Source organism: Nematostella vectensis, chromosome 8, assembly GCF_932526225.1.
Source record: "Nematostella vectensis chromosome 8, jaNemVect1.1, whole genome shotgun sequence".
In the NCBI taxonomy this organism is placed as follows: Eukaryota; Metazoa; Cnidaria; class Anthozoa; order Actiniaria; family Edwardsiidae; genus Nematostella; species Nematostella vectensis.
Window position 1 is genome coordinate 9,410,400 of NC_064041.1, and position 22,943 is coordinate 9,433,342.

The 22,943-nt window shown below is 46.7% G+C and overlaps 1 protein-coding gene across 3 annotated transcripts in view; it reads left to right on the top strand.

Moving 5' to 3' along the window:
- Positions 1 to 22,943, top strand: part of LOC5519379 (protein GPR107) — a 33,798-nt gene that overhangs the window by 9,099 nt on the left and 1,756 nt on the right. Inside the window, exons 7-18 of one of the 3 annotated variants that reach the window (XM_048731736.1) lie at positions 17,165 to 17,250; positions 17,852 to 17,927; positions 18,373 to 18,446; positions 18,878 to 18,995; positions 19,712 to 19,780; positions 20,076 to 20,137; positions 20,519 to 20,562; positions 20,848 to 20,897; positions 21,305 to 21,352; positions 21,738 to 21,773; positions 21,870 to 21,913; positions 22,649 to 22,732. In XM_048731736.1, coding sequence (XP_048587693.1) covers positions 17,165 to 17,250; positions 17,852 to 17,927; positions 18,373 to 18,446; positions 18,878 to 18,995; positions 19,712 to 19,780; positions 20,076 to 20,137; positions 20,519 to 20,562; positions 20,848 to 20,897; positions 21,305 to 21,352; positions 21,738 to 21,773; positions 21,870 to 21,913; positions 22,649 to 22,732 — 791 coding nt within the window. Of the gene's footprint in view, positions 1 to 17,164; positions 17,251 to 17,851; positions 17,928 to 18,372; positions 18,447 to 18,877; positions 18,996 to 19,711; positions 19,781 to 20,075; positions 20,138 to 20,518; positions 20,563 to 20,597; positions 20,642 to 20,847; positions 20,898 to 21,304; positions 21,353 to 21,737; positions 21,774 to 21,869; positions 21,914 to 22,648; positions 22,733 to 22,943 lie in introns of all 3 variants that reach the window. The other 2 variants (XM_032364193.2, XR_007312622.1) reach the window with 2 other exon arrangements.

The window sequence follows — 22,943 nt, forward strand, 5'->3', positions numbered from 1 at the left end:
GCACTTCTTACTGATCCCTAGGTCTGCGTATGAGTTTGGCGCAGGCTGTTAGGCATGCAGTACAGATCCCTAGGTCTGTGTATGAGTTTGGCGCAGGCTGTTAGGCATGTAGTACAGATCCCTAGGTCTGTGTATGAGTTTGGCGCAGGCTGTTAGGCATGCAGTACAGATCCCTAGGTCTGTGTATGAGTTTGGTGCAGGCTGTTAGGCATGCAGTACAGATCCCTAGGTCTGTGTATGAGTTTGGTGCAGGCTGTTAGGCATACAGTACAGATCCCTAGGTCTGTGTATGAGTTTGGCGTAGGCTGTTAGGCATGCAGTACAGATCCCTAGGTCTGTGTATGAGTTTGGTGCAGGCAGTTAGGCATACAGTACAGATCCCTAGGTCTGTGTATGGGTTTGGCGCAGGCTGTTAGGCATGCAGTACAGATCCCTAGGTCTGTGTATGAGTTTGGCGCAGGCTGTTAGGCATACAGTACAGATCCCTAGGTCTGTGTATGAGTTTGGCGCAGGCTGTTAGGCATGCAGTACAGATCCCTAGGTCTGTGTATGAGTTTGGCGCAGGCTGTTAGGCATGCAGTAAAGATCCCTAGGTCTGTTTATGAGTTTGGCGCAGGCTGTTAGGCATACAGTACAGATCCCTAGGTCTGTGTTTGAGTATGGCACAGGCTGTTAGGCATGCAGATCCGTAGGCCTGTGTATGAGTTTGGCGCAGGCTGTTAGGCATGTAGTACAGATCCCTAGGTCTGTGTATGAGTTTGGCGCAGGCTGTTAGACATACAGTACAGATCCCTAGGTCTGTGTATGAGTTTGGCGCAGGCTGTTAGGCATTCAGTACAGATCCCTATGCCTTTGTATGAGTTTGGCGCAGGCTGTTAGGCATGCAGTACAGATCCCTAGGTCTGTGTATGAGTTTGGCGCAGGCTGTTAGGCATGCAGTACAGATCCCTAGGTCTGTGTATGAGTTTGGCGCAGGCTGTTAGGCATGCAGTACAGATCCCTAGGTCTGTGTATGAGTTTGGCGCAGGCTGTTAGGCATGCAGTAAAGATCCCTAGGTCTGTTTATGAGTTTGGGGCAGGCTGTTAGGCATACAGTACAGATCCCTAGGTCTGTGTTTGAGTTTGGCACAGGCTGTTAGGCATGCAGTACAGATCCCTAGGTCTGTGTATGAGTTTGGCGCAGGCTGTTAGGCATGCAGTACAGATCCCTAGGTCTGTGTATGAGTTTCGCGCAGGCTGTTAGGCATACAGTACAGATCCCTAGGTCTGTGTATGAGTTTGGCGCAGGCTGTTAGGCATGCAGTACAGATCCCTAGGTCTGTGTATGAGTTTGGCGCAGGCTGTTAGGCATACAGTACAGATCCCTAGGTCTGTGTATGAGTTTGGCGCAGGCTGTTAGGCATGCAGTACAGATCCCTAGGTCTGTGTATGAGTTTGGCGCAGGCTGTTAGGCATACAGTACAGATCCCTAGGTCTGTGTATGAGTTTGGCGCAGGCTGTTAGGCATGCAGTACAGATCCCTAGGTCTGTGTATGAGTTTGGCGCAGGCTGTTAGGCATGCAGTACAGATCCCTAGGTCTATGTATGAGTTTGGCGCAGGCTGTTAGACATGCAGTACAGATCCCTAGGTCTGTGTATGTGTTTGGCGCAGGCTGTTAGGCATGCAGTACAGATCCCTAGGTCTGCGTATGAGTTTGGCGCAGGCTGTTAGGCATGCAGTACAGATCCCTAGGTCTGTGTATGAGTTTGGCGCAGGTTGTTAGGCATGCAGTACAGATCCCTAGGTCTGTGTATGAGTTTGGCGCAGGTTGTTAGGCATACAGATCCCTAGGCCTGTGTATGAGTTTGGCGCAGGCTGTTAGACATGCAGTACAGATCCCTAGGTCTGCGTATGAGTTTGGCGCAGGCTGTTAGGCATGCAGTACAGATCCCTAGGTCTGTGTATGAGTTTGGCGCAGGTTGTTAGGCATGCAGTACAGATCCCTAGGTCTGTGTATGAGTTTGGCGCAGGTTGTTAGGCATACAGATCCCTAGGCCTGTGTATGAGTTTGGCGCAGGCTGTTAGACATGCAGTACAGATCCCTAGGTCTGTGTATGTGTTTGGCGCAGGCTGTTAGGCACTTCTTACAGATCCCTAGGTCTGCGTATGAGTTTGGCGCAGGCTGTTAGGCATGCAGTACAGATCCCTAGGTCTGTGTATGAGTTTGGCGCAGGTTGTTAGGCATGCAGTACAGATCCCTAGGTCTGTGTATGAGTTTGGTGCAGGTTGTTAGGCATACAGATCCCTAGGCCTGTGTATGAGTTTGGCGCAGGCTGTTAGACATGCAGTACAGATCCCTAGGTCTGTGTATGTGTTTGGCGCAGGCTGTTAGGCACTTCTTACAGATCCCTAGGTCTGCGTATGAGTTTGGCGCAGCCTGTTAGGCATGCAGTACAGATCCCTAGGTCTGTGTATGAGTTTGGCGCAGGCTGTTAGGCATGTAGTACAGATCCCTAGGTCTGTGTATGAGTTTGGCGCAGGCTGTTAGGCATGCAGTACAGATCCCTAGGTCTGCGTATGAGTTTGGCGCAGGCTGTTAGGCATGCAGTACAGATCCCTAGGTCTGTGTATGAGTTTGGTGCAGGCTGTTAGGCATGCAGTACAGATCCCTAGGTCTGTGTATGAGTTTGGTGCAGGCTGTTAGGCATACAGTACAGATCCCTAGGTCTGTGTATGAGTTTGGCGTAGGCTGTTAGGCATGCAGTACAGATCCCTAGGTCTGTGTATGAGTTTGGTGCAGGCAGTTAGGCATACAGTACAGATCCCTAGGTCTGTGTATGGGTTTGGCGCAGGCTGTTAGGCATGCAGTACAGATCCCTAGGTCTGTGTATGAGTTTGGCGCAGGCTGTTAGGCATACAGTACAGATCCCTAGGTCTGTGTATGAGTTTGGCGCAGGCTGTTAGGCATGTAGTACAGATCCCTAGGTCTGTGTATGAGTTTGGCGCAGGCTGTTAGACATACAGTACAGATCCCTAGGTCTGTGTATGAGTTTGGCGCAGGCTGTTAGGCATTCAGTACAGATCCCTATGCCTTTGTATGAGTTTGGCGCAGGCTGTTAGGCATGCAGTACAGATCCCTAGGTCTGTGTATGAGTTTGGCGCAGGCTGTTAGGCATGCAGTACAGATCCCTAGGTCTGTGTATGAGTTTGGCGCAGGCTGTTAGGCATACAGTACAGATCCCTAGGTCTGTGTTTGAGTATGGCACAGGCTGTTAGGCATGCAGATCCGTAGGCCTGTGTATGAGTTTGGCGCAGGCTGTTAGGCATGTAGTACAGATCCCTAGGTCTGTGTATGAGTTTGGCGCAGGCTGTTAGACATACAGTACAGATCCCTAGGTCTGTGTATGAGTTTGGCGCAGGCTGTTAGGCATTCAGTACAGATCCCTATGCCTTTGTATGAGTTTGGCGCAGGCTGTTAGGCATGCAGTACAGATCCCTAGGTCTGTGTATGAGTTTGGCGCAGGCTGTTAGGCATGCAGTACAGATCCCTAGGTCTGTGTATGAGTTTGGCGCAGGCTGTTAGGCATGCAGTACAGATCCCTAGGTCTGTGTATGAGTTTGGCGCAGGCTGTTAGGCATGCAGTAAAGATCCCTAGGTCTGTTTATGAGTTTGGGGCAGGCTGTTAGGCATACAGTACAGATCCCTAGGTCTGTGTTTGAGTTTGGCACAGGCTGTTAGGCATGCAGTACAGATCCCTAGGTCTGTGTATGAGTTTGGCGCAGGCTGTTAGGCATGCAGTACAGATCCCTAGGTCTGTGTATGAGTTTCGCGCAGGCTGTTAGGCATACAGTACAGATCCCTAGGTCTGTGTATGAGTTTGGCGCAGGCTGTTAGGCATGCAGTACAGATCCCTAGGTCTGTGTATGAGTTTGGCGCAGGCTGTTAGGCATACAGTACAGATCCCTAGGTCTGTGTATGAGTTTGGCGCAGGCTGTTAGGCATGCAGTACAGATCCCTAGGTCTGTGTATGAGTTTGGCGCAGGCTGTTAGGCATACAGTACAGATCCCTAGGTCTGTGTATGAGTTTGGCGCAGGCTGTTAGGCATGCAGTACAGATCCCTAGGTCTGTGTATGAGTTTGGCGCAGGCTGTTAGGCATGCAGTACAGATCCCTAGGTCTATGTATGAGTTTGGCGCAGGCTGTTAGACATGCAGTACAGATCCCTAGGTCTGTGTATGTGTTTGGCGCAGGCTGTTAGGCATGCAGTACAGATCCCTAGGTCTGCGTATGAGTTTGGCGCAGGCTGTTAGGCATGCAGTACAGATCCCTAGGTCTGTGTATGAGTTTGGCGCAGGTTGTTAGGCATGCAGTACAGATCCCTAGGTCTGTGTATGAGTTTGGCGCAGGTTGTTAGGCATACAGATCCCTAGGCCTGTGTATGAGTTTGGCGCAGGCTGTTAGACATGCAGTACAGATCCCTAGGTCTGCGTATGAGTTTGGCGCAGGCTGTTAGGCATGCAGTACAGATCCCTAGGTCTGTGTATGAGTTTGGCGCAGGTTGTTAGGCATGCAGTACAGATCCCTAGGTCTGTGTATGAGTTTGGCGCAGGTTGTTAGGCATACAGATCCCTAGGCCTGTGTATGAGTTTGGCGCAGGCTGTTAGACATGCAGTACAGATCCCTAGGTCTGTGTATGTGTTTGGCGCAGGCTGTTAGGCACTTCTTACAGATCCCTAGGTCTGCGTATGAGTTTGGCGCAGGCTGTTAGGCATGCAGTACAGATCCCTAGGTCTGTGTATGAGTTTGGCGCAGGTTGTTAGGCATGCAGTACAGATCCCTAGGTCTGTGTATGAGTTTGGTGCAGGTTGTTAGGCATACAGATCCCTAGGCCTGTGTATGAGTTTGGCGCAGGCTGTTAGACATGCAGTACAGATCCCTAGGTCTGTGTATGTGTTTGGCGCAGGCTGTTAGGCACTTCTTACAGATCCCTAGGTCTGCGTATGAGTTTGGCGCAGCCTGTTAGGCATGCAGTACAGATCCCTAGGTCTGTGTATGAGTTTGGCGCAGGCTGTTAGGCATGTAGTACAGATCCCTAGGTCTGTGTATGAGTTTGGCGCAGGCTGTTAGGCATGCAGTACAGATCCCTAGGTCTGCGTATGAGTTTGGCGCAGGCTGTTAGGCATGCAGTACAGATCCCTAGGTCTGTGTATGAGTTTGGTGCAGGCTGTTAGGCATGCAGTACAGATCCCTAGGTCTGTGTATGAGTTTGGTGCAGGCTGTTAGGCATACAGTACAGATCCCTAGGTCTGTGTATGAGTTTGGCGTAGGCTGTTAGGCATGCAGTACAGATCCCTAGGTCTGTGTATGAGTTTGGTGCAGGCAGTTAGGCATACAGTACAGATCCCTAGGTCTGTGTATGGGTTTGGCGCAGGCTGTTAGGCATGCAGTACAGATCCCTAGGTCTGTGTATGAGTTTGGCGCAGGCTGTTAGGCATACAGTACAGATCCCTAGGTCTGTGTATGAGTTTGGCGCAGGCTGTTAGGCATGTAGTACAGATCCCTAGGTCTGTGTATGAGTTTGGCGCAGGCTGTTAGACATACAGTACAGATCCCTAGGTCTGTGTATGAGTTTGGCGCAGGCTGTTAGGCATTCAGTACAGATCCCTATGCCTTTGTATGAGTTTGGCGCAGGCTGTTAGGCATGCAGTACAGATCCCTAGGTCTGTGTATGAGTTTGGCGCAGGCTGTTAGGCATGCAGTACAGATCCCTAGGTCTGTGTATGAGTTTGGCGCAGGCTGTTAGGCATGCAGTAAAGATCCCTAGGTCTGTTTATGAGTTTGGGGCAGGCTGTTAGGCATACAGTACAGATCCCTAGGTCTTTGTTTGAGTTTAGCACAGGCTGTTAGGCATGCAGTACAGATCCCTAGGTCTGTGTATGAGTTTGGCGCAGGCTGTTAGGCATGCAGTACAGATCCCTAGGTCTGTGTATGAGTTTCGCGCAGGCTGTTAGGCATACAGTACAGATCCCTAGGTCTGTGTATGAGTTTGGCGCAGGCTGTTAGGCATACAGTACAGATCCCTAGGTCTGTGTATGAGTTTGGCGTAGGCTGTTAGGCATGCAGTACAGATCCCTAGGTCTGTGTATGAGTTTGGTGCAGGCAGTTAGGCATACAGTACAGATCCCTAGGTCTGTGTATGGGTTTGGCGCAGGCTGTTAGGCATGCAGTACAGATCCCTAGGTCTGTGTATGAGTTTGGCGCAGGCTGTTAGGCATACAGTACAGATCCCTAGGTCTGTGTATGAGTTTGGCGCAGGCTGTTAGGCATGCAGTTCAGATCCCTAGGTCTGTGTATGAGTTTGGCGCAGGCTGTTAGGCATACAGTACAGATCCCTAGGTCTGTGTATGAGTTTGGCGCAGGCTGTTAGGCATGCAGTACAGATCCCTAGGTCTGTGTATGAGTTTGGCGCAGGCTGTTAGGCATGCAGTACAGATCCCTAGGTCTATGTATGAGTTTGGCGCAGGCTGTTAGACATGCAGTACAGATCCCTAGGTCTGCGTATGAGTTTGGCGCAGGCTGTTAGGCATGCAGTACAGATCCCTAGGTCTGTGTATGAGTTTGGCGCAGGTTGTTAGGCATGCAGTACAGATCCCTAGGTCTGTGTATGAGTTTGGCGCAGGTTGTTAGGCATACAGATCCCTAGGCCTGTGTATGAGTTTGGCGCAGGCTGTTAGACATGCAGTACAGATCCCTAGGTCTGTGTATGTGTTTGGCGCAGGCTGTTAGGCACTTCTTACAGATCCCTAGGTCTGCGTATGAGTTTGGCGCAGGCTGTTAGGCATGCAGTACAGATCCCTAGGTCTGTGTATGAGTTTGGCGCAGGTTGTTAGGCATGCAGTACAGATCCCTAGGTCTGTGTATGAGTTTGGTGCAGGTTGTTAGGCATACAGATCCCTAGGCCTGTGTATGAGTTTGGCGCAGGCTGTTAGACATGCAGTACAGATCCCTAGGTCTGTGTATGTGTTTGGCGCAGGCTGTTAGGCACTTCTTACTGATCCCTAGGTCTGCGTATGAGTTTGGCGCAGGCTGTTAGGCATGCAGTACAGATCCCTAGGTCTGTGTATGAGTTTGGCGCAGGCTGTTAGGCATGTAGTACAGATCCCTAGGTCTGTGTATGAGTTTGGCGCAGGCTGTTAGGCATGCAGTACAGATCCCTAGGTCTGTGTATGAGTTTGGTGCAGGCTGTTAGGCATGCAGTACAGATCCCTAGGTCTGTGTATGAGTTTGGTGCAGGCTGTTAGGCATACAGTACAGATCCCTAGGTCTGTGTATGAGTTTGGCGTAGGCTGTTAGGCATGCAGTACAGATCCCTAGGTCTGTGTATGAGTTTGGTGCAGGCAGTTAGGCATACAGTACAGATCCCTAGGTCTGTGTATGGGTTTGGCGCAGGCTGTTAGGCATGCAGTACAGATCCCTAGGTCTGTGTATGAGTTTGGCGCAGGCTGTTAGGCATACAGTACAGATCCCTAGGTCTGTGTATGAGTTTGGCGCAGGCTGTTAGGCATGCAGTACAGATCCCTAGGTCTGTGTATGAGTTTGGCGCAGGCTGTTAGGCATGCAGTAAAGATCCCTAGGTCTGTTTATGAGTTTGGCGCAGGCTGTTAGGCATACAGTACAGATCCCTAGGTCTGTGTTTGAGTATGGCACAGGCTGTTAGGCATGCAGATCCGTAGGCCTGTGTATGAGTTTGGCGCAGGCTGTTAGGCATGTAGTACAGATCCCTAGGTCTGTGTATGAGTTTGGCGCAGGCTGTTAGACATACAGTACAGATCCCTAGGTCTGTGTATGAGTTTGGCGCAGGCTGTTAGGCATTCAGTACAGATCCCTATGCCTTTGTATGAGTTTGGCGCAGGCTGTTAGGCATGCAGTACAGATCCCTAGGTCTGTGTATGAGTTTGGCGCAGGCTGTTAGGCATGCAGTACAGATCCCTAGGTCTGTGTATGAGTTTGGCGCAGGCTGTTAGGCATGCAGTACAGATCCCTAGGTCTGTGTATGAGTTTGGCGCAGGCTGTTAGGCATGCAGTAAAGATCCCTAGGTCTGTTTATGAGTTTGGGGCAGGCTGTTAGGCATACAGTACAGATCCCTAGGTCTGTGTTTGAGTTTGGCACAGGCTGTTAGGCATGCAGTACAGATCCCTAGGTCTGTGTATGAGTTTGGCGCAGGCTGTTAGGCATGCAGTACAGATCCCTAGGTCTGTGTATGAGTTTCGCGCAGGCTGTTAGGCATACAGTACAGATCCCTAGGTCTGTGTATGAGTTTGGCGCAGGCTGTTAGGCATGCAGTACAGATCCCTAGGTCTGTGTATGAGTTTGGCGCAGGCTGTTAGGCATACAGTACAGATCCCTAGGTCTGTGTATGAGTTTGGCGCAGGCTGTTAGGCATGCAGTACAGATCCCTAGGTCTGTGTATGAGTTTGGCGCAGGCTGTTAGGCATACAGTACAGATCCCTAGGTCTGTGTATGAGTTTGGCGCAGGCTGTTAGGCATGCAGTACAGATCCCTAGGTCTGTGTATGAGTTTGGCGCAGGCTGTTAGGCATGCAGTACAGATCCCTAGGTCTATGTATGAGTTTGGCGCAGGCTGTTAGACATGCAGTACAGATCCCTAGGTCTGTGTATGTGTTTGGCGCAGGCTGTTAGGCATGCAGTACAGATCCCTAGGTCTGCGTATGAGTTTGGCGCAGGCTGTTAGGCATGCAGTACAGATCCCTAGGTCTGTGTATGAGTTTGGCGCAGGTTGTTAGGCATGCAGTACAGATCCCTAGGTCTGTGTATGAGTTTGGCGCAGGTTGTTAGGCATACAGATCCCTAGGCCTGTGTATGAGTTTGGCGCAGGCTGTTAGACATGCAGTACAGATCCCTAGGTCTGTGTATGTGTTTGGCGCAGGCTGTTAGGCACTTCTTACAGATCCCTAGGTCTGCGTATGAGTTTGGCGCAGGCTGTTAGGCATGCAGTACAGATCCCTAGGTCTGTGTATGAGTTTGGCGCAGGTTGTTAGGCATGCAGTACAGATCCCTAGGTCTGTGTATGAGTTTGGTGCAGGTTGTTAGGCATACAGATCCCTAGGCCTGTGTATGAGTTTGGCGCAGGCTGTTAGACATGCAGTACAGATCCCTAGGTCTGTGTATGTGTTTGGCGCAGGCTGTTAGGCACTTCTTACAGATCCCTAGGTCTGCGTATGAGTTTGGCGCAGCCTGTTAGGCATGCAGTACAGATCCCTAGGTCTGTGTATGAGTTTGGCGCAGGCTGTTAGGCATGTAGTACAGATCCCTAGGTCTGTGTATGAGTTTGGCGCAGGCTGTTAGGCATGCAGTACAGATCCCTAGGTCTGCGTATGAGTTTGGCGCAGGCTGTTAGGCATGCAGTACAGATCCCTAGGTCTGTGTATGAGTTTGGTGCAGGCTGTTAGGCATGCAGTACAGATCCCTAGGTCTGTGTATGAGTTTGGTGCAGGCTGTTAGGCATACAGTACAGATCCCTAGGTCTGTGTATGAGTTTGGCGTAGGCTGTTAGGCATGCAGTACAGATCCCTAGGTCTGTGTATGAGTTTGGTGCAGGCAGTTAGGCATACAGTACAGATCCCTAGGTCTGTGTATGGGTTTGGCGCAGGCTGTTAGGCATGCAGTACAGATCCCTAGGTCTGTGTATGAGTTTGGCGCAGGCTGTTAGGCATACAGTACAGATCCCTAGGTCTGTGTATGAGTTTGGCGCAGGCTGTTAGGCATGTAGTACAGATCCCTAGGTCTGTGTATGAGTTTGGCGCAGGCTGTTAGACATACAGTACAGATCCCTAGGTCTGTGTATGAGTTTGGCGCAGGCTGTTAGGCATTCAGTACAGATCCCTATGCCTTTGTATGAGTTTGGCGCAGGCTGTTAGGCATGCAGTACAGATCCCTAGGTCTGTGTATGAGTTTGGCGCAGGCTGTTAGGCATGCAGTACAGATCCCTAGGTCTGTGTATGAGTTTGGCGCAGGCTGTTAGGCATGCAGTAAAGATCCCTAGGTCTGTTTATGAGTTTGGGGCAGGCTGTTAGGCATACAGTACAGATCCCTAGGTCTTTGTTTGAGTTTAGCACAGGCTGTTAGGCATGCAGTACAGATCCCTAGGTCTGTGTATGAGTTTGGCGCAGGCTGTTAGGCATGCAGTACAGATCCCTAGGTCTGTGTATGAGTTTCGCGCAGGCTGTTAGGCATACAGTACAGATCCCTAGGTCTGTGTATGAGTTTGGCGCAGGCTGTTAGGCATGCAGTACAGATCCCTAGGTCTGTGTATGAGTTTGCAGGCTGTTAGGCATACAGTACAGATCCCTAGGTCTGTGTATGAGTTTGGCGCAGGCTGTTAGGCATGCAGTTCAGATCCCTAGGTCTGTGTATGAGTTTGGCGCAGGCTGTTAGGCATACAGTACAGATCCCTAGGTCTGTGTATGAGTTTGGCGCAGGCTGTTAGGCATGCAGTACAGATCCCTAGGTCTGTGTATGAGTTTGGCGCAGGCTGTTAGGCATGCAGTACAGATCCCTAGGTCTATGTATGAGTTTGGCGCAGGCTGTTAGACATGCAGTACAGATCCCTAGGTCTGCGTATGAGTTTGGCGCAGGCTGTTAGGCATGCAGTACAGATCCCTAGGTCTGTGTATGAGTTTGGCGCAGGTTGTTAGGCATGCAGTACAGATCCCTAGGTCTGTGTATGAGTTTGGCGCAGGTTGTTAGGCATACAGATCCCTAGGCCTGTGTATGAGTTTGGCGCAGGCTGTTAGACATGCAGTACAGATCCCTAGGTCTGTGTATGTGTTTGGCGCAGGCTGTTAGGCACTTCTTACAGATCCCTAGGTCTGCGTATGAGTTTGGCGCAGGCTGTTAGGCATGCAGTACAGATCCCTAGGTCTGTGTATGAGTTTGGCGCAGGTTGTTAGGCATGCAGTACAGATCCCTAGGTCTGTGTATGAGTTTGGTGCAGGTTGTTAGGCATACAGATCCCTAGGCCTGTGTATGAGTTTGGCGCAGGCTGTTAGACATGCAGTACAGATCCCTAGGTCTGTGTATGTGTTTGGCGCAGGCTGTTAGGCACTTCTTACTGATCCCTAGGTCTGCGTATGAGTTTGGCGCAGGCTGTTAGGCATGCAGTACAGATCCCTAGGTCTGTGTATGAGTTTGGCGCAGGCTGTTAGGCATGTAGTACAGATCCCTAGGTCTGTGTATGAGTTTGGCGCAGGCTGTTAGGCATGCAGTACAGATCCCTAGGTCTGTGTATGAGTTTGGTGCAGGCTGTTAGGCATGCAGTACAGATCCCTAGGTCTGTGTATGAGTTTGGTGCAGGCTGTTAGGCATACAGTACAGATCCCTAGGTCTGTGTATGAGTTTGGCGTAGGCTGTTAGGCATGCAGTACAGATCCCTAGGTCTGTGTATGAGTTTGGTGCAGGCAGTTAGGCATACAGTACAGATCCCTAGGTCTGTGTATGGGTTTGGCGCAGGCTGTTAGGCATGCAGTACAGATCCCTAGGTCTGTGTATGAGTTTGGCGCAGGCTGTTAGGCATACAGTACAGATCCCTAGGTCTGTGTATGAGTTTGGCGCAGGCTGTTAGGCATGCAGTACAGATCCCTAGGTCTGTGTATGAGTTTGGCGCAGGCTGTTAGGCATGCAGTAAAGATCCCTAGGTCTGTTTATGAGTTTGGCGCAGGCTGTTAGGCATACAGTACAGATCCCTAGGTCTGTGTTTGAGTATGGCACAGGCTGTTAGGCATGCAGATCCGTAGGCCTGTGTATGAGTTTGGCGCAGGCTGTTAGGCATGTAGTACAGATCCCTAGGTCTGTGTATGAGTTTGGCGCAGGCTGTTAGACATACAGTACAGATCCCTAGGTCTGTGTATGAGTTTGGCGCAGGCTGTTAGGCATTCAGTACAGATCCCTATGCCTTTGTATGAGTTTGGCGCAGGCTGTTAGGCATGCAGTACAGATCCCTAGGTCTGTGTATGAGTTTGGCGCAGGCTGTTAGGCATGCAGTACAGATCCCTAGGTCTGTGTATGAGTTTGGCGCAGGCTGTTAGGCATGCAGTAAAGATCCCTAGGTCTGTTTATGAGTTTGGTGCAGGCTGTTAGGCATACAGTACAGATCCCTAGGTCTGTGTTTGAGTTTGGCACAGGCTGTTAGGCATGCAGTACAGATCCCTAGGTCTGTGTATGAGTTTGGCGCAGGCTGTTAGGCATGCAGTACAGATCCCTAGGTCTGTGTATGAGTTTGGCGCAGGCTGTTAGGCATACAGTACAGATCCCTAGGTCTGTGTATGAGTTTGGCGCAGGCTGTTAGGCATGCAGTACAGATCCCTAGGTCTGTGTATGAGTTTGGCGCAGGCTGTTAGGCATGCAGTAAAGATCCCTAGGTCTGTTTATGAGTTTGGGGCAGGCTGTTAGGCATACAGTACAGATCCCTAGGTCTGTGTTTGAGTTTGGCACAGGCTGTTAGGCATGCAGTACAGATCCCTAGGTCTGTGTATGAGTTTGGCGCAGGCTGTTAGGCATGCAGTACAGATCCCTAGGTCTGTGTATGAGTTTCGCGCAGGCTGTTAGGCATACAGTACAGATCCCTAGGTCTGTGTATGAGTTTGGCGCAGGCTGTTAGGCATGCAGTACAGATCCCTAGGTCTGTGTATGAGTTTCGCGCAGGCTGTTAGGCATACAGTACAGATCCCTAGGTCTGTGTATGAGTTTGGCGCAGGCTGTTAGGCATGCAGTACAGATCCCTAGGTCTGTGTATGAGTTTGGCGCAGGCTGTTATGCATGCAATACAGATCCCTAGGTCTGTGTATGAGTTTGGCGCAGGCTGTTAGGCATGCAGTACAGATCCCTAGGTCTGTGTATGAGTTTGGCGCAGGCTGTTAGACATGAAGTATAGATCCCTAGGTCTGTGTATGTGTTTGGCGCAGGCTGTTAGGCACTTCTTACAGATCCCTAGGTCTGCGTATGAGTTTTGGCGCAGGCTGTTAGGCATGCAGTACAGATCCCTAGGTCTGTGTATGAGTTTGGCGCAGGTTGTTAGGCATGCAGTACAGATCCCTAGGTCTGTGTATGAGTTTGGCGCAGGTTGTTAGGCATACAGATCCCTAGGCCTGTGTACGAGTTTGGCGCAGGCTGTTAGACATGCAGTACAGATCCCTAGGTCTGTGTATGTGTTTGGCGCAGGCTGTTAGGCACTTCTTACAGATCCCTAGGTCTGCGTATGAGTTTGGCGCAGGCTGTTAGGCATGCAGTACAGATCCCTAGGTCTGTGTATGAGTTTGGCGCAGGTTGTTAGGCATACAGATCCCTAGGCCTGTGTATGAGTTTGGCGCAGGCTGTTAGACATGCAGTACAGATCCCTAGGTCTGTGTATGTGTTTGGCGCAGGCTGTTAGGCACTTCTTACAGATCCCTAGGTCTGCGTATGAGTTTGGCGCAGGCTGTTAGGCATGCAGTACAGATCCCTAGGTCTGTGTATGAGTTTGGCGCAGGCTGTTAGGCATGTAGTACAGATCCCTAGGTCTGTGTATGAGTTTGGCGCAGGCTGTTAGGCATGCAATACAGATCCCTAGGTCTGCGTATGAGTTTGGCGCAGGCTGTTAGGCATGCAGTACAGATCCCTAGGTCTGTGTATGAGTTTGGTGCAGGCTGTTAGGCATGCAGTACAGATCCCTAGGTCTGTGTATGAGTTTGGTGCAGGCTGTTAGGCATACAGTACAGATCCCTAGGTCTGTGTATGAGTTTGGCGTAGGCTGTTTGGCATGCAGTACAGATCCCTAGGTCTGTGTATGAGTTTGGTGCAGGCAGTTAGGCATACAGTACAGATCCCTAGGTCTGTGTATGGGTTTGGCGCAGGCTGTTAGGCATACAGTACAGATCCCTAGGTCTGTGTATGAGTTTGGCGCAGGCTGTTAGGCATGCAGTACAGATCCCTAGGTCTGTGTATGAGTTTGGCGCAGGCTGTTAGGCATGCAGTAAAGATCCCTAGGTCTGTTTATGAGTTTGGCGCAGGCTGTTAGGCATACAGTACAGATCCCTAGGTCTGTGTTTGAGTATGGCACAGGCTGTTAGGCATGCAGATCCCTAGGCCTGTGTATGAGTTTGGCGCAGGCTGTTAGGCATGTAGTACAGATCCCTAGGTCTGTGTATGAGTTTGGCGCAGGCTGTTAGACATACAGTACAGATCCCTAGGTCTGTGTATGAGTTTGGCGCAGGCTGTTAGGCATTCAGTACAGATCCCTATGCCTTTGTATGAGTTTGGCGCAGGCTGTTTGGCATGCAGTACAGATCCCTAGGTCTGTGTATGAGTTTGGCGCAGGCTGTTAGGCATGCAGTACAGATCCCTAGGTCTGTGTATGAGTTTGGCGCAGGCTGTTAGGCATGCAGTACAGATCCCTAGGTCTGTGTATGAGTTTGGCGCAGGCTGTTAGGCATGCAGTAAAGATCCCTAGGTCTGTTTATGAGTTTGGGGCAGGCTGTTAGGCATACAGTACAGATCCCTAGGTCTGTGTATGAGTTTGGCGCAGGCTGTTAGGCATGCAGTACAGATCCCTAGGTCTGTGTATGAGTTTCGCGCAGGCTGTTAGGCATACAGTACAGATCCCTAGGTCTGTGTATGAGTTTGGCGCAGGCTGTTAGGCATGCAGTACAGATCCCTAGGTCTGTGTATGAGTTTGGCGCAGGCTGTTAGGCATACAGTACAGATCCCTAGGTCTGTGTATGAGTTTGGCGCAGGCTGTTAGGCATGCAGTACAGATCCCTAGGTCTGTGTATGAGTTTGGCGCAGGCTGTTAGGCATGCAGTACAGATCCCTAGGTCTGTTTATGAGTTTGGCGCAGGCTGTTAGGCATACAGTACAGATCCCTAGGTCTGTGTTTGAGTATGGCACAGGCTGTTAGGCATGCAGATCCCTAGGCCTGTGTATGAGTTTGGCGCAGGCTGCTAGGCATGTAGTACAGATCCCTAGGTCTGTGTATGAGTTTGGCGCAGGCTGTTAGACATACAGTACAGATCCCTAGGTCTGTGTATGAGTTTGGCGCAGGCTGTTAGGCATTCAGTACAGATCCCTATGCCTTTGTATGAGTTTGGCGCAGGCTGTTAGGCATGCAGTACAGATCCCTAGGTCTGTGTATGAGTTTGGCGCAGGCTGTTAGGCATGCAGTACAGATCCCTAGGTCTGTGTATGAGTTTGGCGCAGGCTGTTAGGCATGCAGTACAGATCCCTAGGTCTGTGTATGAGTTTGGTGCAGGCTGTTAGGCATGCAGTACAGATCCCTAGGTCTGTGTATGAGTTTGGTGCAGGCTGTTAGGCATACAGTACAGATCCCTAGGTCTGTGTATGAGTTTGGCGTAGGCTGTTAGGCATGCAGTACAGATCCCTAGGTCTGTGTATGAGTTTGGTGCAGGCAGTTAGGCATACAGTACAGATCCCTAGGTCTGTGTATGAGTTTGGCGCAGGCTGTTAGGCATGCAGTAAAGATCCCTAGGTCTGTGTATGAGTTTGGTGCAGGCTGTTAGGCATACAGTACAGATCCCTAGGTCTGTGTATTAGTTTGGTGCAGGCTGTTAGGCATACAGTAAAGATCCCTAGGTCTGTGTATGAGTTTGGTGCAGGCTGTAAGGCATGCAGTACAGATCCCTAGGTCTGTGTATGAGTTTGGTGCAGGCTGTTAGGCATGCAGTACAGATCCCTAGGTCTGTGTATGAGTTTGGCGCAGGCTGTTAGGCATACAGTACAGATCCCTAGGTCTGTGTATGAGTTTGGCGTAGGCTGTTAGGCATGCAGTACAGATCCCTAGGTCTGTGTATGAGTTTGGTGCAGGCAGTTAGGCATTCAGTTCAGATCCCTAGGTCTGTGTATGAGTTTGGCGCAGGCTGTTAGGCATACAGTACAGATCCCTAGGTCTGTGTATGAGTTTGGTGCAGGCTGTTAGGCATGCAGTACAGATCCCTAGGTCTGTGTATGTGTTTGGTGCAGGCTGTTATATGTAGTACATGGCATGCCATACTTGCCAGTATAAATACCATATTTCCCCCCTCCATGGCATGCCATACTTGCCAGTATAAATACCATATCTCCCCCCTCCATGGCATGCCATACATGCCAGTATAAATACCATATCTCCCCCCTCCATGGCATGCCATACTTGCCAGTATAAATACCATATCTCCCCCTCCATGGCATGCCATACATGCCAGTATAAATACCATATCTCCCACCTCCATGGCATGCGATACTTGCCAGTATAAATACCATATCTCCCCCCTCCATGGCATGCCATACTTGCCAGTATAAATACCATATCTCCCCCCTCCATGGCATGCCATACATGCCAATAAAAATACCATATCTCCCCCTCCATGGCATGCCATACTTGCCAGTATAAATAGCATATCTCCCCCCTCCATGGCATGCCATACTTGCCAGTATAAATACCATATCTCCCCCCTCCATGGCATGCCATACTTGCCAGTATAAATACCGTATCTCCCCCCTCCATGGCATGCCATACTTGCCAGTATAAATACCATATCTCCCCCCTCCATGGCATGCCATACTTGCCAGTATAAATACCATATCTCCCCCCTCCATGGCATGCCATACATGCCAGTATAAATACCATATTCAGTACAGATCCTAAACCTTTAACCCTGAAAATTATAGACTGTTGTTAATTATTTAATTTCATTGTTATGCATCCGTCCTCTCCCCTATGTAATAGACACACAAGATTTCAAAGCTTGTCATGAGCAACGTCATACAATTACACCTTGTTGCATACTTTTCACAAATTCAAGATACAGTATATCACTCAGTGTGTCATATGCAACGTCACACAACTTGTCTACCACTTGCTGCTCACTTTGGACACACCCAAGATGTCACAGCATGTCATGAGCAACATACAACTTGTCTCCATCCTGTTGAATACTTTGGACACACACAAGATGTCACTGCATTCCTGTGCATCTATTAGACAACAGACGCGGAAACAAGTGCATACTTTGGACACACACAAGATGCCCAATCTTTGTTTGTGATACTTTAATTTTTTATCCCTGTGCATCTATTAGAGAACAGATGCATACTGCTGCTGTTTTTTTTTTTCTCAATTGTCTTTATATTTTTAGGAGCCTCTACCATTTTTGTTTGGAATCATGGCTGTATTGTTCTTTATCACGGCCTGCTACTGGTTCTACATACTCAGGCGAAACAGGTAAAAAGCTGATAATTTGGCAAGATGCTTTTACTTGACTGAGTACCAGAAAGCAATCGGTAGTGTTTAGCAGACTGTCTGGGAGGTGGGGGTGGGGGTGGGGTGGGGTGGGGTGGGGGGTGGGTACATATTGTCTTTCATTCTACTCTCCCTTGTTCACTTTCACTAAAATGCAAAATGTAGTTATAAAATTTCACATTTTAAAAACATTTTTTTTCAATTTTTATATTTATATTATATTAATTCCAGATATTTAATACTTTTTAGATATTTAACAGGCCTCGATTTGACCTACTGTATGTAGTTTGTAGTTTTTCTCACCCTATGTCCCTTCAGATTCACATGTGGCTCATTCTAGTTACCTTGTAGTTGCTTCATAGATGGAATAGAGTTCATTCTTTTCAATTCAAGGGAGTTTTCATCAAATACCCTAAGGGGGGAACGGAAGATCTTGTGGGGGGAGGAGGGGGGGGCTCTTGAAAAAATGGGCCCCAAGGGGGGGCTCTAATATTTTTATGAATCAAAATAAAAAATGTTTTCTGCAAACATTTTAAGTGCAGGTTTTAGCTGTGAATTTGACTGGGAAATCTCCTTTTCTCAGGGAATATACCTTCAAGGTGCATTACATGATGTTTGTGCTGGTACTGCTCAAATCCTTGGATCTGGTGTTTGAGTCTGTAAGTTTTACTGCTAAGTGAGATTTTATTGGTGTTATATCTCTCTAGCCTGCGTAGCAAGCGTTTCTGTGGAGTTTCACATATATAGAGAACAAGTGAAAGAAATAGAAACTGAGTGAAGAGTAGGGCCAAGCAAAGAATGGGGAGAGAGAGAAGGAAATGCTTGCTCACTTGTAGTATTTCTCAGATACACCTCCAAGTGACAAATCTTGACAAGCATGTATAATTCCAAATAGCTATCAAAAAACCTCCCATCTCATTTTGTTTCTGTTGCAGGGATTGCAATCTAAAGGGCCCCATGTTATAATTGTTTCTCTTTTAATTAAACTGAGAATTATAAAGTGAGCAATGGGACTTTGATATCAGATTAACATTGATTATAATTTAGGATAGGTAATCCCAAATCCCTGTGTTAAAAGGACTCTTTTTTTCTTCTCTTTTTCAGATCAACTATCATTTCATTGGGAGGGAGGGCATACCTAGCAGATCTTGGGCTGTTATGTATTACATCACACATTTGTAAGTTACTGGCCTGATCTGGCTTTGTGATCCTTTTTCACCAAGCAGAATGCTCCATCTCTCCCCCCCCCCCCCCCCCCCACAAAAAAAAAAAAAAAAAAACTAGCTTCAGGTTTATGACAGCCTGCAGGTAGCTCTTACTGTATGTTTGTAGTTTTCAAACTTTGATTATATAGTCATCCCTTGCACTTGCTCATTTAAAACTGCACCAAGTTTTGTACTCAAAAATCAGGATTAGCCTGAGGCCTGCCTAGGAAATACAACGTTCCTGTAAAGAAATTTTGCGCACAAAAAACATATAGGAAAATTGCCCCCCACCTCCCCCCTTCCTCCTCAAATACCTATAAGGCTGTCTCTTTTTATGACCCAGCTTTTGCAAAATAAGGCACTATGCCACTGAGCCAAAGCATGTAATGTACTTCCATGTGCAGGTTGAAGGGAGCACTTTTGTTTACTACAATTGTTCTGATTGGCACTGGGTACTTCTTTGTCAAGCATGTACTAACAGACAGAGACAAGAAGATCTTCATGATTGTCATCCCACTACAGGTAAGACAGGGTTTTCTAATCACCAGCAAATTACAGGGCTCAAATTAACCTTTTTTAAATCTGCTAGATTTTGCCAGCTTTCTGGATTTTGGTAGGGAAAAAAGCTTGCATACTCTAAATCTGAAAGGGGTATAAAGAGCCGGCAATGGCTAGAAAACAGCCAGCTATTGCTGGCAGCCCGCCGCTATTTTAAACCCTGAATTATGATAAGCAAGACCACAGTGCACTAGCACTGAGTAGGCTGCCCAGTGCTGACATTTGGGGCTACAAATTAAAGTTGACTGGGATATAGGTTAAAGAAGGATAACTACATCGCTGAAAGCTAGGAGATGATGTCTTGAAAATAGGGTCTGGTAAATTTGGTGAACAAATATCCCCTTACCCTGCCACCCACAAAAAATTATCCCTGCAGGCCTGGCCAGCTGATCATAGTTTATCAGCATTCCAATATTACATAAATGGCATTGCAATAACAAGCAAGTATAGCACAGTTTAAAGCATGATATTTTACAAAGCATTTTAATCACTACCCCCCATTCTCACTTCCAAAGCCCATCTCCTCTAAGTGTACAGTATCTATATTATGTATCTTTTATAGCAATCTGTCATTTTTTATGGAATAACCATCAAACATTATCATAGTTTAGGATAAGTCAACAGTAGGCTCTCTGCATTGTGCTCCTCGTGATTTTCACAAATGCTGTGTTTATCCATAGATATTGGCTAATTCCGCACAGATTGTCATGGACTCCACAGAAGAGGCAAAAATTCAGTATGCTACTTGGATATCCTTTAATTGACAGGTCTGATTGAAAGGTCTGATTGACATATCCATGAAAAGGGTTCCATTCAACTACTACGTTTTTGTATCATTTGCATATCAAACTTTTGTTTAATAAGCCTAGCCCTGGTTTGCATGAGCTTTTTCTCTATTTGTCCTGGCTTTTAAATAAGCATATGTAGTATGCATGGCAAGCATTGTTTTGCTCTGTTTGTTGTGCCTTGAACATACTATAGATGATTAGCACTCTTTGGTTTATACACATACAATTGCTTATGTGGTTCCTTAATCTTACTCACAAAGAACTGTTTATTCTTGTGGATTTGTTATGCTGTGGAGCAATCCTTTTCCCTGTTGTGTGGTAAGTACCTATACACTATACAATAATCCTAGGAATAACCATAGCATAACCATATACCACAGAACCGCTCTGTACTTCAGCTAACATAGATTTCTCAGATTTCTTTCTGTGTCGATCGCGTGCCGGCTAGGCCGTACGTGATTGGTCAAGGGGACCGAAAGTACGCAAATTAATTAATAGGTGGTCACACTTGGGCTTCTCGCGCTGTTAAGGTCAATACAGCATCTTTTAAGATGTATGTAATTTCTTGTCCAGGTCAATATGGCATCTTATAAGATGAATGTAATTTATTGTCTTAAAGGTCAATACGATGTATGTAATTTATTGTCTTCAAGGTCAATACAACATCTTATAAGATGTATGTAATTTATTATCTTAAAGGTCAATACGGCATCTTCAAGAGGCTTCAAAAACAGATGGCAAAGGTAACATAAGATGTATGTAATTTATTATCTTAAAGGTCAATACGGCATCTTCAAGAGGCTTCAAAAACAGATGGCAAAGGTAACTATCACCTTCTTCCCTTTCCCTTTTTTTTTGTGAGATAGATGTTTTTGTTATTTTTTTCAGCTTCTATATACTTGGCAAAGTTGAATTTGTTTGATTTTTGGCAAAATTGAAGTTGTTTGATTTTTTATTATTATTTTTCAGCTGCTATAAACCTGGCAAAGTTGAAGTTGTTTGATTTGTTATTATTATAATTTTTTCAGCTGCTATAAACCTGGCAAAGTTGAAGTTGTTTCGGCATTTTTATGTCATGGTGAGTATACATCTTTCTAAAAAGTTTTGCTTGTTCTGAGGTACTATAAGTTATCCAGCCAAGAGAATACAAACATGTTTAAGCATACTATATATGGAAATGGTGATGAATCAACAATATGTACATGATGATGGAGAATACATTATAAATAATATAAAGATAATAAACAAATCTGATGTGAATTTTTTTGTTCACTTGAATTCCACAATTTTTCAATATGGCAGGATTTTTATGACATTTTCAATTCACTGTAAATAAATAGGATAAAAAGAAAATAACTCAGTATTTCCAGCTCCAGTTCATTTATTTTAACCACCTTACTTTTCTGAATGCTGAGATATTATGAGGTATTTTTTAAATCAAATCTGGATGTAATTTAGAAGCTCATTATTTACTGTATCTTTCAGATTGTATGCTACATTTACTTCACAAGAATTATAGTTTACTTGGTCAAGGTATGGCATAATCCAAATAACAAATGAAATGGGGTGATGCTGCCATTAAAACTCATACCTTAAAGGGCCCTTGTCAGCCACTCCTTTGTTATTGTTTTGATTTTATATTAGAAGTCACATAATGCACTAAAATCTGGAAATAACCATCTAAAAATAAAGTTTGATACTTTATATTTGCCAAATTTAATAAAAAAATATTGCATTGGCTTCCCCAAATCCGTCGATGGAAATGGATTATTCTTTGCACTTGGTACTTTGCTAGTAGGATGACAAAATGGCGGCTGAAAGAGACTGTTTAAGTGAAATATATGTAATATATTTTTCTATAATATTTACATAGTTTGGTATCATGCATACTCACACACACTTAATGCTTTTTGTCTAGATAACTGTGCCATTCCAATACATGTGGTTCGATGAGGTAGGCCAATTAAATCTTCTTTGAGTTCTCATATTTGTTTTCTGATTGAGTACACCATGTAGTTAAACAATTTTTCTATTTTTTTTTTTTTTTTAGTTTTTCAAAAATGTTGCTTCATATATCTTCTTTGTCCTGACTGGGTGAGTCGATAAAGAAATATTTTTACACATACAGTACCATCTCTGGGTGCTCCAAACTATTGTATGTGTGTGCTCCTAACATTAAAAAAATAAATTGATAATGTCTCAGACACAAAGCCTAAATTTTCTGGATTTAAAGGGGTCTTTAGTAAATATTTTATGCCTGAAATTTGTGATTATTTTAATATACATAATGTCTTTTTAGCATCTGAAGGGGTGCATATGCCCCAGTTCACACTTCTACTTGAGCCATTCTCAGGCAGAAACTGGTGTTATCACTGATAACTATATCCATCAGGTATCGGGGACGATCGCCCCAGGGTACCGCCGCCCCAATCACACTGAGAACAATAGCTCCACTCAGAGAACGATCGCCCCACTCAGATAGAACCATATAGATCACCATGGGGCGTTCGTACCGTAACTCATCCATCAGCTAATAATCTGCCATCTTGGAATTTGGGCTGCATGCAGTCCCTTGAGTGTGCAGGTTTTGGGGGACTTTTACGCCCCATGCCCCCCCCCCGCCCCGCCCCTTTTCCCACCCTACTTACCTGCAGAACTGCGCTCAGCCTCAAGTCTAACTTATCACTGATTAAGTGAAGATGTTTTTGAGAAAAAGAACTATTTACTTCCAGCCAGCAACCTAACTTCTATCTGTGCTTTTATCTGTGAAAGTTTTTTTATTTATAAACAAGAAGTGTTGGTAATAATCATAGTGTTCTGCTGCCTTAGGTACAAGTTCCGCCCTGAGCCAGACAACCCTTATCTGCACGTGTCACAAGAGGACTCTGATAACGAGATGGAGATGGATGAAGTGTGAGTCTACAGTAGTTGATTATTTCATGATTATAAGACTTTCTAATGTGAAATACTGGTGGAGGCCATTGTGGTTATCTAAGCTGAGGCCAAGAGGAAAGGCTGAATATCAGAGGTCAGAGATGAATTGAAAGTATTGGATGAAGATCCCATTATTACTGCAGTAAAAAAACTCTAAAGATCTGAGTGAGCCTTAGTTTCCAATTTGTTC